The 14,465-nt window shown below is 42.2% G+C and overlaps 1 protein-coding gene across 3 annotated transcripts in view; it reads left to right on the plus strand.

The window, feature by feature from the left end:
* The window catches only part of LOC146608113 (nck-associated protein 5-like), a 187,296-nt gene that overhangs the window by 30,645 nt on the left and 142,186 nt on the right, over nucleotides 1-14,465 (plus strand). Inside the window, exon 1 of one of the 3 annotated variants that reach the window (XM_085347470.1) lies at nucleotides 2,016-2,538. The exons of the other annotated variants lie outside the window; for them this stretch is intronic. Within the exon in view, the coding sequence (XP_085203596.1) occupies nucleotides 2,461-2,538 (78 nt within the window). The 5' untranslated portion in view covers nucleotides 2,016-2,460. Of the gene's footprint in view, nucleotides 1-2,015; nucleotides 2,539-14,465 lie in introns of those variants that run through there. 3 annotated transcript variants of the gene reach the window in all.

Genomic DNA, 14,465 nt, shown 5'->3' on the forward strand with positions numbered 1-14,465 from the left:
ACAAGTGATAACTTCTGGCTCCAAACCCCACCCAAAAGATTGTGAACATCAAAAAGGCTAAATTGAGATCTGCCAGCCAGTGGGTGATGTCAAGGTAGCAACGTTTTTCTTTTACATATATGGTCTGTGTTATATGCATTATATAGTTTCACTGCTGGTTGAAATATTGAAGCCTGGCTGATCTTATGAGTTCAATCCTTGGTGCAAGATTTATAGTAAGTATGTGAACTGTCTACTTAAGAGTAGAATCTGATTGATATAGGACTTTTAAGACAGATACAGATTTTTGCTGATTTAAAGCCAATCTAGCAGATCAACAGATATTTTTTTCTTTCAGACAAACAAAACCAATCAAGAATTCCCCAAAAGTTGTTATGTGTAGTTATTTCTGAGTCCTTGCTAAGATAAAACGAGAGTATAGTTAAAAAATACCTTTTTGCTTTATTGTGACAACAAGCCAGGGATTACTCCGTTATGCTCTACGGAAATCTTCTTAGATTAGATTTTTGTTGTGTTCGTGGTGTTTTCAAGCATGTGTGAACATAAAAGTTGCAGAGTGCTCTCTTATGGGCAATGTAGCACCAACACGGTCTCTTCTTTGCTTTGCATAAATGCAGACACTGATATTGTCAAATTGCTAATATCCACTGATATATCGGTCGGCTCTACTTAATAATAATTTCCTGGTTTTCATACCCAGAAGTCCAAACTTTTACACCCCTCAATTTCTAACAACTTTTCCAAAAAGGACAAAGACTCAGTGGTCAACGTTTTTGTAGTTGACACCATTAAATGGTTAAAGTTTGAGAATCATCTACTGAAACTTCCTACAGACCAGATAGGAACTACATCAATCAGGCATGCAAAAATAAACTACTCTCGGTGTACACTTTAGGAAGAAATGTAGAAGTTCCCCCAAAACCACTTCCACATTTTTACACTCTGAATGAGAGAACTGCCATTATCTATTGTGTGGCCTACTTGACCAAACCACTGTGAGTAAATCCAAACCCCCATCTTGACATTTGAAGTTCATTCTCAGCATGTCACTCAGGAAACTGGTCAGCGGAGGTGGCAGAAGCTGACTCGGGATCTTGAAAACAACGGAAAGCGATCTAACCAAGAGGTCAGTTTAGAGGCTGTTGTGGAACCTTTTGATACGATCACGTGATCTTCCTTGGCAGCTTGAGCTGTAGATTGTCACGTACCTTGGAAACAAAGGTCTAGAATACTTTTCCAGGGTCCAAACTACATTTAAGTAACTGTTTTTTAAGCATGTGACCACAGTGAATGGGCTTTATCAGGGCAACTGTACTAAAAATGCAGATGTTCAAATGTTGCCTCTGACCAGTGTCCTTATCATCTAATATTGTGGCTAAATAACAAAGATTACTGTGTTTAAATCAATATGGAGACAGTAGCCAATATATTAGGATTTGCACTGTAGCCAACGGAAATCCAGGCCAAGACTTCCTGTTCCGGTTATTGTATTTGAATGCAGATAAATTACAAAAGGTAATAAAACAATGGCCAGCCAGTTTGAGATTGCATGTCAGCTTGTGTCTGCTTTCAGCTGCTCTCAAGGCTGTTGCTTTACCTGCATGCAAATAAATTCTCAGCGAATGTGTTGAGTCAATAGGCAGTGAATTGCAAATAGTCCCCAGAAAGCTTCAAAGTACCAAAACTTTTGCTCCTTGTTAATTAAGGTAGATAAAAACAAGTGGTTTATAAAGACAGGATCTGTCCTCTGACCTTCCGCTTACATGTCTTCCAAGTAAAATGTCTGCAGATCGGCACACAGTAGTTTCCTGCAAGAGTTCACAAGTCATAAGAGCTGTGATGCTGAGAAACAGTCGTTAGGCGAAAGTCAGAGAGGTGCTTCATTAGCTTCTTTACACTTACATGGCCTAAGATTGTTGCCAGCGGTGGTAACAGCAGTGGTAATACTGAAGTGGCAGAAGTGTGAGTTTCTGGTCTGAAGCTGGAGTCGCCAAAAACGGGCAAAACCGCCAACTCAGAGTCTGAATCAGACTCCTCTGCGTGACATGAGTTAATGTTTTATGTCTTCACACGCACTCACAAACACCAACAATTCACTGCTTCAGCCACAAACATGTAAACATGAGTGCACACAAAGTCTCCTGGGTAACTATGCGCTGTAGGTCTTGCCCAGGTGATTTAATCCAGCCTGACTTTGCTGGTTAAATATTGACAAAATGCCGGTGTGGCCTCGCCGAGGAGAGAACTCAGAAGAGGCACTTTGCTGCCAGGGCTGCACGACTGCCTGCTGCATCATCATTCCAACACACACACATACACAAACGTGCGCGCGCACACACCGCTGAATGCAAACGCACACATACACCCAGTGGCAGGCAGCAGCTGAGACTCAGCTAGGGCAGAAGTGTGGAACCAAGCGGAAGAAGAGGAAGCGAGCAGACGAGAGACAGCGAGCGCAGGATGAGCCAGTTCGTGGACCACGGCGTTGTGTCGGTCAGCGGGAAGATCCGAAGCATCCCCCTGCTGGAGCTCCTCGCGGTGAGTGCCGGTCCATACGTTCACCCCCCCCCCCTCCTTTCCAACCCTCCGCAAGCAAAGGAGGTATCTGGGGCAAGAGGAAGGCTGTCTGGAGCTGGATGTAGGTCTGACTGGGTGATAATCAGGCTAACATCCTGCCCTCCAAACCCAACTATGTTGCTTGTGCCCCAGACAGGAGGCAGGAATTGCCCTGGGTAAGAAGTGCAGGAGGGAGGAGTGAGAGATGTTGATGGAGGAAATGTTAAAGCCAAGCAGAGAGCAAAGGGAAGTAGTAGTTCAAATCTGGAGTGTGCGTTTTGTATTTGCATCTTTGGTCTTCGGCTAAAGTGGCTGTTTGTTGACTACTTTTAAATGTATGTGGCTCTCTAAGGATGCTCTCTGTTGGACTGTCGAGGATTAATCAAAAAGAGGAATCAGAGTGTTTTGAGTCTCTCTTTGCTTTTCACTGTGTGCATGTCCAAGCCTCGCAAAGTGCACGGGAATGCCGGAGTCCTCGGCAGCGCGTCATGCATCTCCAACACTTTACGTGTTTCATATGTAGGTCACTCGCTGGCAAGCTATGACTACTACTAATTAGATGCGAGAATTGAGATTGTTTTACATTTCTGATACCCCTCCAGAAGGTCTGAGTCAGGGGACCTGCTGCCATCTGTAGTTATTTACCCCATGTGGTTGAGATGGATCACAACATGTGACAGTTTATTAGTAGGATGTGGTGATGGGTTTGCATTTTGGGGAGGAGAATCCAGCATTTGAACTTCTTCTGGCAACAGGAGATCTAAAAATACACCACCTTTTGTTGGAGGATGCCTTTCAGATATGACAACTCTTTGATGCTCGACTCTCTGTACTCTCGGATGGGTTTATACGTTTTGAAATGGAAGACATGCAGTGCTTATTGGATTGGCAGGAAAACAGGGAACACAGCAACAGATATTTTGTAAAAAACAGATTACTTTAGAGAGGATTTTTAATCTTTACCCGTCTATTTCTTTCATTCTCTCTGTCCTTCTGTAAATTCCTTTTCTGGGTTAGTAAGCCAGAGGTGTTTTGTGGAAATCCAGGGGTTCTTAGCCTCGGCCACTGCTCGGACACAATTATGCAGACAAATGTCTCCGCTGAGCTCCGAGACTCCATATATCCTTTATCTAATTACATTAACAGGAGCTGGATAGTGACTAATGGCTCGTGGAGGGGAAGGAGGGGGAAGCAACACACGACGAGGAGCTGGAGAGGGCCGCGATGCATGATTGCATTTTTCCATCCTATTTCACTCTCTCACTCTTCCTTGCCCAGATCTCTCCCTGTGCTCCTTTTAGAAATCCCCCCCTCAACAATCCCAAACCTCCACACGTACATACAAACATACGCACACGCACACTCAGTCCCACGAGTCTTTTTCCAGCCTGAAAGACTTTTATTTTGCAGAATATGTCCTGCTTTTTCTTTTTCTTCTTGGCTGTTATGCAACGCGGCATCAATGTTTGCATTATAGCGCTCAGTATTTCACCACCGCAGTTTCAATACTGACGATGTACTTAAAGCCTAAATCAAAATAAAGCTGTGTCAGGGCCACGAGCGACTCTTCCCCGTTAACGTTGCTTTTACTGTCAATTGAATGAAAGCATTAGGCGCTCTGAGGCCGAGAGCAAATGCTGACTTTTTGCGCTCCGTTTGCTTGCGAAGCACCTTAAAAGACCAGGAGTGCTTTTTTTTCTCCCTTTTCTTTAATCTCCTCAGCTGGCAATGACTGTGCTGCCAAAATAAAAGCTCGCCCTGTGGCCATAATGAAAATAAAAATATAACAAAGGACAAAAAGATCCTTTCTGTACTCAATATCCATCTCATTTTGCATGTTTTCATCCATTACATAATCCCAGGCGGACCATAATAAGCGTACCGTATCAGTTCCCTTAATCGTTTCCATTTTTTTTTAGTATTATGCAAGATGGAAAGACTTGCTGGAAGCAGCTATTATGTTGAAAACTGTGACTTGCTAATGGTTTAAAACCAAGCGTGCTAATACAAGTAGTTTTTTGCATTTCATGGCTTATATATTGGAGGTCATTTATCTGAATTTCAGGAGCTGGAACACACCCCAAACACTCCCCTTCTGGTCATAAATGCCTACTTGCATCAGTTACACATTTACTCTTGTTTTCATACCCCAACCTCCCTCCCCCTTTTTCTCTGGTTGTCAGCTCCTCTCACAAGTATCACGATGAGGCCTTTCCCAAACCAAAGCTAGTGACCTAGCTTATTTCTAGGGGTGAGGGTGGGAACTGAAAAAATACTGATTGAGGCAGTTTTAAAGAAATTATTTCTGCAGAACATTACAGCCATACACTTTTATTAGTGTTCTTCTCTCTGTGTTATTGTAAGTTCTTTATAGTGTAACGTAATGCGACTCAAGGTGACTGTTGTTGTGATTTGGTGCTAAACAGCAGGTTATTAGCATTTAGCCAAAAAGCAACACGTCCCAATTGTTGCATCCTAAAAGCAGCTGTGCGATAGCACACCTGTGCCTCGGCAGTGAGCGAACTACTGACTGAATAAACGAGGGTGTGAGCCTGGACGCGACCTTTGTGTTTTGATGGAGCTGAGCTGCCACATCGCACTGCACCGAGAGACAGAGATGAGCTGCTCGCAGCTGCAAAAGATTAAAACTAATTATGGGTGGCGGCGAGACGGCTCGAGGAAGAGCTCAGAAAACAAAACAATATAAATGTATGAAATCTTTGGGAAAACATTTTGCTTTTCCCGTATGATGTTTAATTAGCAGCGGCATCCAGAGTCACAGTTTGATGGTGATGATGATTGATGGCAGGCATCGTTTCTCGTCACACAAAATCAGTAAAACCACCACTGTGACTTTTCAAATGCACTGGTTACGGCATCCTGAAGAGCTGATGTGGTGTTTTTAAAAAATGTCATAAGAAGCGTAGTTGGTAAATGATTTTAAATCGCAGCGTCATCTACTGTCTTTTAATTATCTTTCCCCGTGGTCAGTGAATAAATCTGGTGTCATTAGTTTCCTGTTTTGTCCTTGGAGGTTTGCAGCAGGCTTACAGGAGCTCAGCAGTCTACTGGCTCACATTACTTTATGCTAATAACCCCCAGCTGCAACCTGCACCACCCTCCTGCCTCCCTGCCTTGCTTTTGCTGCCTCACACACACACACACACACACACACACACACACACACACACACACACACACACACACGAGCCCCCGGGACAGTCACGGGAGGGCCATGAAAAGGAAGCCGAGATGATTAATTAACTCTGCCCTCGTTTTGATACCGCCTTATTGGCTTTCAACAGCCAAAACTCGGCTTCGGAGCTTTGCATACATTATGCTGTCGCCACAACAGCTACCACCCAAAACAGGCACACAAACACACTTCTGAAAATATCGAGGTCACGGTGTTCACTGGTGCTGCGGTGAATATGCAAAATTTCAATTTGTGGGCAGGTAGTGTTGTTCAGCAGAGAGATTTAGGTGAGTTGGTTATAGTGAACGTTGGGTTTTTCACTTACGAGAGAGAATCTGCTCCTACGGGAAGCCAGCTGTCAGACACTGACAGAGAATGGTTGTAATTATAACTGTTGAAGCTGCAGCGATGCGCAGTCGCACAAGCGGGATTTACTGTCTTTCACGTCTTGCTCAATATCCCAACAGTTACTCGTAAATCTGTGGCAGACTGTCGTTGTCTCTTATATGACCTTCACCAGAAAATCAGTCATGAATACAGTTGCCTTTGAAAGCGAGCACAACACTGTTTCAAGAAGCTGGGTAATGATTTACTTTCAGTTATACAGTTCAGAAAATTCATGCTTTTTTGCTCCAAAAAAAATAATCAGCAGAAAAATTGTGTTTTGCTCAGAAGTTGTGGTTGTTATTAAACGGTTGCACAAGTTTAGTGTAGAACTTAGTCCCCAAAGAGGATCCAGGACACACTATATGGACAAAAGTGCTGCTTCACCTGCACAGTACCCCTACAGAATCTGCTCAGCAATGGAAATCTGTGGGATGCTAATGTTGTTTAGCTAAAGACAGACTTAAATTACAATGAACTTATTAGAGAATCTGGATAGCTGAACCAAACTAGGCACTAAACAAGACTACTCAGGACTTGTCTGTCACTCAAAGAGGCCACACCCTAAACAATTTTAAGCTTTCGTACACTTTAAATTACTGAGTCATGTAAAACTTCCATGTTATGTACAGCTGTCACGAAGGTGGAAATTACTCATAAAGGCCAAAACCACTTTTAGCGTCAGGCTGTAAATGTGTTTATGTTGCGCTGTGAAGTTTGACATTATATCATGGAAGTATATTTGGATTGATTTTCATCACAGACACCCTCAAGTGGCCACTAGAAGGAACTGCAGTTTTTGACACCCCTGTGCTGGCTTCATTTTTCAACCCTGAAAGTTGCCGCTCGTCTTCAACAAGCGTCTCAAGTCCAAGTTCCTGGTTACCACTATTATTCGTTGTCTTTGCACTGTTTTTATGCATTTACTAACACAACCCCGTGAGGTCACCACCACACAGCTGCTGCTTTAACTGCATTTAACAACTGACCACTGCTGTCAGGTTTTTGGTGATATTACACACATTCTTACTGGTTATGTGTGCAGCATGTGAGCATTCATGTGCACTCAGATTATCATTGCTTGCTCATGTGCAAGCAAATACACTAAAAAAGAGGTTCGTGTGTGCCGCCACATGGTCATCTCATGTGTGTGTAGCTGTGTTTGTGCGTCAGCATCGGTGTGTGCGTCTTTTGTGTGCCCGCTCTGAGCTCCAGGTGCTCCAGTTGGTTGTGTCCCCGCACAGTGGCCCGGCCCTGACCGACCGTCCTCTGGTCCCCTGTGCTTTTCTTTTGATGACAGCCTCTTACAGACGGCTCTACAGCATTAAAGGGCCTGTCAGGCCCCAGCAGCAGAGCTAGACAATACAATAGTGCTGCTGTATTTTTCCTATACACTGGGGAGAAAGCCTGCTGCACAGTTGTCTTTCATTTTTCTCCTTTATTTGTTTTGAGGCCTCATTCATCTTTTCTGCTTTTTCACTGCTCAGTTCCCTTCCTCTCTGCGCTGAAGCTCTTTGCTCTCATACTGTGCACACACTGGGAGTTAATGTGTTTGTCCGTGTTTTATCATCAACTCCCTCCCACACAAAAGATCACCTGCCCGGCTGTGTGAGGCATCACAGGTTTGGAGCCCAGAGGGGAAAGCATACATGCGTCAGGACAGCTTCATATTGTCTTTCAGAATGTGTTGTTGGTATAGTCGAGGTGTGGCTGGATAACCTGCGTGTGACGCTTCAGGGCTTCAACAAACAGGGAAATACGGTTTAACTAAAGAAGTGAGTGGAGCTGAACAGGTTTGAATAGAAAATTTAATGAAGTTCTGTAGAAATTCTAAAAAGCGTTGGCAGTGGAGCAGATTTTGACAAAAATAAAGTTGGCTACTAAATGCTTCAGGGCATTTACAAGAACACTTGTCACGGGAGTGTGAATGCTGATTTGTATCACAGTGTGGGGCTTTTAGTTCAGTTCAGAGTGAGCTTGCTTGTTCCACATTAGTTATCTATTTATTTGTAGTTATTTTTTTGAAAATGTTTAAGTTCATTTGAACTTTCTAGAGTTCTAGTAGAGTTCTAGTTTTTATTTTATTTATCTTTTAGTTTAGTTTTAGTTTAATTATAATAACCTCAATCTGAAAAAGCAACCTTAACTTCATTTTAAGCTGCTTTTGGAGCATTTGGCACAGATGTTTGTAGCTGAAGCTTTGTTGCACCAGGACGCATCAAGGTAATAATCTCCTGCGTTTTACACATTTTAAAAGCTTTCATTCGCAAATAAATCAAATGTATGCAAAAAGTCAAACCTTCTCCCTCATAATATCTGCAGTTGTATGCACGTGCCATTAGGGTTGGGCGATATGTAAAAATTTTTCAACCGACAATCGTCCGTCCAATAATCGGGTGGAGCAATGTAATCATGCATGGACTGATTTGCGCATATACAACACAGAAGTTCAAACATGGATGAGCTAATTCCCCCCCCCAAAATTAGGGCTGTCAGTGTTAAGGCGGTGTTAACACGATTAACAGTGATTTAACACACTCAACCCATCTGGAGCGCAGAACGAACAAACTTTGGACAAACTGGCTGAAATGCATTAACAGAGACATTTCAGGGATTTTGACTCAGTCTGTGCTCCAAATGGGTTAATTGTTAATCGCATTTGTCCTGATGATGGAGCGTTAATGCTAACAGCACTAAAAAAAATATAACGTTGCCAATTTGGGATTTCTTTGGCTTTAAACCAGATGAAAGAGGTAAACCTAGGATGTAACCAAAGCGGTGTGCCACTTGTGTAGACGTATAGTGCGAGCAAAGTACTCAAGCACAACTAACTTGTATGAGCATGTACATGTCCACCATCTGGCTGAGTATGCTAGGCTATCACCAGCTTCTGCAGCTCCGTCAAGCATTTGGGAGACATGCATGAGAACATGCAAACTCTGTGGAGTCAAACGCAGGACCATGGATCCAAAATGTTAATTTGATACTCTCAGAGCCACTTTGTGTGCTGGAAAATACACAGATTTTCACTAAACTACCCCTGAAACTTTAGAAGAAGCTGGTCTCTGAGGATGTTTGTTGTACTGGTCAGTCTTTAAAATGCAGGTGGGTGTGCAGAAGCTCCAGGCTGTCAATGTCAAGAACCGATAGTGCAGGAATTATCACCAACAATCAGGATTTGGCCCAAAAGCTGCAGAAGCTACGAAGAAGAAGGTTCAGTATTTTAAATATTGTATTTTCCAACCAATGTCTTTGAAACTGTTAATTGATTAGTTGATGAACTGATGCTGATTAACCTACACAATGGTTTTTTTTGCTACTCAGTAAACTAAAACAATAACCTACTGTACCATGAAGTTATCTAACCAAAACCCACTCAAAAACTCTGTAAATTTCAGATGAGGAAGTTGAAAATAGAAAGCCATTCCTGTAATCGCTGCAAGGGTACGTTAGAGGAAAAGAAAAGGTGGAAACTCCTGGTTGGAGTTTCAAGTCTGATAACAGGAAGCTTTCTGGTTTGTGCTGCTTCTTGTTGTAAAATGGTTTTAATTCTCTCTGACATATTTTACAAAAAATCGCCAGCGGTTATTTTCATTGTATAAGCCATTCTCTGCAATGTTTCTCCACAATATCCTGCGCTGGAACTCGCTCATATGCAAACAAAGCGACGGAGCGGAGGCAACAAAAGCGGAGGGACCTGTTTTGCCTCAAACTGCTGCAGTGCGTCGCGTTATAATAAGGTGTTGTTTGTAGGGAACCCGGTCTCCTCTGACGTGGCTAATGCACACTGTCAGAAGCGTTTGCGGCTGATGCTAGCCTTGTCTCCACTCTGTTAAAAGTCACTGAGAAGGGAGAGAGGGAGCTGAGTGCAGTCCGGCTCACCATATTCGCCTGCCGGCTACACTTTCACCAGTCAAGAGGCAATGACCTTCATGCCAGCTCTGCTATCATTGGGTCCTGTCAGGGCCGATAGGTAGTCCATTTCAGTCTTTTCCCTGCCTTGGCAATACAGACCATAAACTTTGCTAATCACACTGCAGGTTGGAAAGGAAGCCTGCTTCTTTTTTTGAAAGCAATCTGCATTTCAACACTGTACTCGATTGCTTTCTTGAGGCTCTAAAGCACTTATCATGACACTGTGGGCACATTATCTCAAATGCCAAGCATCCAATTGAGGTGCAGGGCAGAGTTATTACAATGATTAGAGGGAAAGCTTCTTTGATGGCGCACCATTTTAAAGGAAAGTCACTGGCTAGAAGATTATGCAATTACACACTGAAAAAAGTCTGTCTTAAATTAGTTTAGCTTCATCCTTCCAACCTGGTTCTAACCTTTAAATGCTGATTTCTTAAATAATCAAAGATAAAGTATTAAAAAAACTGAACATCCTTTTATAGTGGTTGATTTATAAGATGAAGCTATTTGAATGCTAAACTCCAACATTAAAAGCTAGCTTGTTCCTACCAGAGCGAAACGGGATTAATCAATGTCATCTGCATGCAGCAATGTTTGTCTGTATGGCTCATCCGGCTGCTGGAGCCACTGACATTATTGAGTGTTGCCCAGTTTCTAAAGATATCATATGATCTGTATACCTTGCATGAGTCCATAAGTCAATTTTATGGTGATGTGCTCATGGCACTCAATGATTTTCCCTCCCCGTAGCCAGACAGCAGAGCAGTGATTGGGGTTTTATGAGGCGGAGCGAGCCTCAGGTGAACAGGATTGAATGAGGGATGCTTTCGCAGATGACCCGTTTGACCCTCAGGGCTGATTGTCTGCAGCTCCAGTGGTCAACAATCGCCATTGTGTGTGGTCCCATGGTCAATGAAGGGCTATTGTGGGAGCTAACCAGAGGGCTATCACACAGCAACCCAACATCCATCTGGCTCAACAGCTGTAGGAGCCAATAGATTTCCATGCGGAAAATTATGCAGCGCAAACAAGAGCCTTATGATTATTCCATTACCTTCATTCTCTGGGATTATCATGAATTTGCTGGAAATGGCCCTCGTGTGATTACTGCCCAACAAAGCATCCTGTATTTGGCCTTTGTTGAATATTGCAATGCAATCCTGCCTCCTTCAATTTATTCACTCAGAAACAGGTTTTTATTTTGGAGGTATTCCCTGATTGGATTTTCTCTCTTCCCCACCCCTCCCCTCTCATATCCCTGCCTAAGCTGAGACACTGAGGAGAGGTCAGTGAAAATCAAGTCAAACTGGTTGAATTAGTGCATTATTAAGCCTTTCTCTTCCGACCCACTTCCCCAACTGCTTGCATGGCTCGAGTCCAGCATGGACCGGTAACCTGGAAAGCATCTGAATAATCTCAGGACAGGTTTCACAGTAAATTGACCTCTTATGTGCTAAAATGGTGAAATGGGGTGATGCTGAAAGCTCCTAATTTTTTCACTGCAACTAGGGCTGCTCAATTAATCGAATTTTAATCACGATTACGATCTGGGCTTTCAACGATCATTAAAAATGACTGAGCCGATTATTAGCCCCTCCCTAATTTATCCGCGACACCTTAAAGGCCGTTCCGTGAAAATATTGTCGGGCATAAACCGGTCCGTGGCGCAAAAAAGGTTGGAGACCGCTGATTAAGAGGACCCGAGGGAAGCTCGGAAAGCTAAGCAGAAGTTATTTGGAGAGGAGAGTGACTGCCGTTGGTTGAAAAGAGAGTTTAAAAAAAAAAACTTCAGTGGTGTTGCACACTATTTTATATTATTTTTTTAAAGTCATTGTTAACCCTTTAAAGCCGGTCAGAGCAGCACGCTCCGTTTTGCGTAACTATTTTTAAATCCCTGTAGAACCTGAACTGTGTAAGCTAGCGCAATAATTTGTTTTGCATATGAAACCGGAGGAGTTGTACTTACATCTTATGCCATCAGCTTGTCCTCGGTCACGGTTTCGTTCCACATATAGCTTTGCAAAAATTGCATAAAAAGCGCTTGCAGGAACAAAAACATAATATTCCAGAAACAGGCTTTGCCGTTCCTATCAGCTGTTCGTAACACTTCCCACAGTGAAATGATGCACATGCTGTTTTCTTTGCAAATTTGCATCATAGGATTGTTTTTTGTTTTTCCTGCAGTATATAAAAATTGCTGTATCTCCAAAATAAAACAATGAAGACACTCAAAATAAATTTCCTGTGGTGGGAAACTATTTTTTGCAACTTTATTGTATTTAAAGTTTTGAGGGATAAACCTCTTAAATTTCTCCAAGTATATATGTAAAGAAAACAAAAGCGATTTTCAAATTTTTTTGTAGTTTATTGCACTTTTTTGCAATTTATGTAATTACTATGGACTTAATGCATACATATTATTAAAATATGGGCTATAACAGTTGTATTGATGTATAGCAACTTGAAATGCTCCCACAAATGGCACTACAGCATGTAAAAAAAATAATATAAGCTCTGGTGGACTTGGTTCTATAGTAGGTCTTAACGGGTTAAATAAATATCGTCAAATAATCGTGATCTCAATTTCAGTGAAAATAATCGTGATTATCATTTTTGCCATAATCGAGCAGCCCTAACTGCAACTAACTTTCACACTGACTTAGTCTCTCCTTTCAGGCCTCGTTACCCAAAACGCCACGATCAGTCATCAGCACCTGATATGCAACACAAGACTAGGGAAAGTAACAATTTCCTCCCCATAAAAGATGGTGAAAGATCAGTGATAACCAAACACGGAGTTTCTATCTTTAACTCTAAACTAAGCTCATTAGGTGCTTGCTGTTTAACAAACAGATATGAAAGATGTTCTTACCCAAATTAATGACAGAGCGAACAAGCATGCCTCTCAAATTATGAAGTTGTGCTTATTCATTTTTTCTTAATTAACTCATCACCAAATTATTTAAACAGGAGATCTGACATATTTGCAACCGTAAAAAATATCCACACTTATCTAAACCAGATGAAAGAGCTAAGAGTAATGAAAAGAATCCCTCATTTTAGTTTTTATGTCAAATACATTTAAAATTGCAGGGCAGATATAAACGGGACTCTCTGCTCTTCGGAAGCTATATGGTTCAATCCCCAGCCTCTCTAATCCGTGTGTCGAAGTGTCCCTGAGCAAGATACTAACCCTAAACTACATATAATATTAAAGCCATCCATTAAAGCACTGCAGTGAATGTGAATGTGTGGCAAAAACTCTATATTTCCAGTTTATGTAGCATGTTTTCAAGATTTTTTCATAAACTTTGACTTATTAAGTTGCATTTTTGGGGCTACAGCTTCATGGGACTCCAATCATTCTTGTTTCCAGCCCCTCTGCACAACAGGATATTATAGGAGTGAGAGTTGTTTACTCTACCATGGAGTGAAAGGATCTTGTCTGCTCACCCCCATTAATGCTACAGCCAATGTGATCAGCCCAACTTTTGACCTACAAGTGGAACAATGCAGAGTGCTCTAGCATGTCCTGTATTATGTACCATGGTAAAAAGCTCATGCTGAAGGTAATGCTTTTAGGGGCAGAGGGCATCTGATGGGTGTGCTATTGTAAACTCTCAGAATGAAGCTGGTGCCTCACTTTCAAACAGCCTATTGGAAGGTCTGGTTGAGAAATGGCTTCCAGAGGGTTCAGAGAATGCTGGAGCATTCGCTAAAAAGAGGGGGGGTTGCCCCAGATAAAGAGGGTTAGCCGAGTAAACAAATAATAATGATGGAACAGTGTTGTTATTGTAAGAGCAAATAGCTGGTGTAAGCAAAGGAAATTCAGGTCCTTGCTCTGCGAGATTTTCCCACAGTAGCGACACTATCACGTTCCGAAATATCTGGAAATATCTCAAAGAGTTTCAGTGCTGTGAGGATATGAACTTAATTTTAGCACAAACAAATAATATTTGATTTTGGGCTCCTGTTTGGAAAATGAGTTCTTGTGTTGATGGAAATGTGATTTATTTATCAGATAGACCTTTAACCCCACGCCTGTTTCAAGGAGAAATCCAGTGTATTTCAGCCCTGCTGCAAAAGTCTACTGATGTCACCTCATCTGAGAGGCTTAATGAGAAACAGCACTGATGTCAGATTCCTCCCCGGCTCCCATCTGGATGAAATAAAACAAAAAAAATGGCTGCTAAAAATATGACTCCACTTGAGATGATAACAAAGATTTAGTGCCATTAACTGTGTAAATACAGCGTGTGGTTGGCTCCAGATTCATATTGAAATTCCTTCCTAACCTGGATGAGCTCTGACCGTAAAAAGCTTCCCGAAAAAGGGCCGCAACAATACCTTTAAAAGTCAATGATGGTCGATTTAAATATTTTATGCTGCTGAATTATTGGACCCTCAGTCTTCT

This window comes from Diplotaxodon limnothrissa, linkage group LG23 (genome assembly GCF_057381915.1).
Source record: "Diplotaxodon limnothrissa isolate DT_005_m linkage group LG23, D_limnothrissa_male_GT1.1, whole genome shotgun sequence".
Taxonomy (NCBI): Eukaryota; Metazoa; Chordata; class Actinopteri; order Cichliformes; family Cichlidae; genus Diplotaxodon; species Diplotaxodon limnothrissa.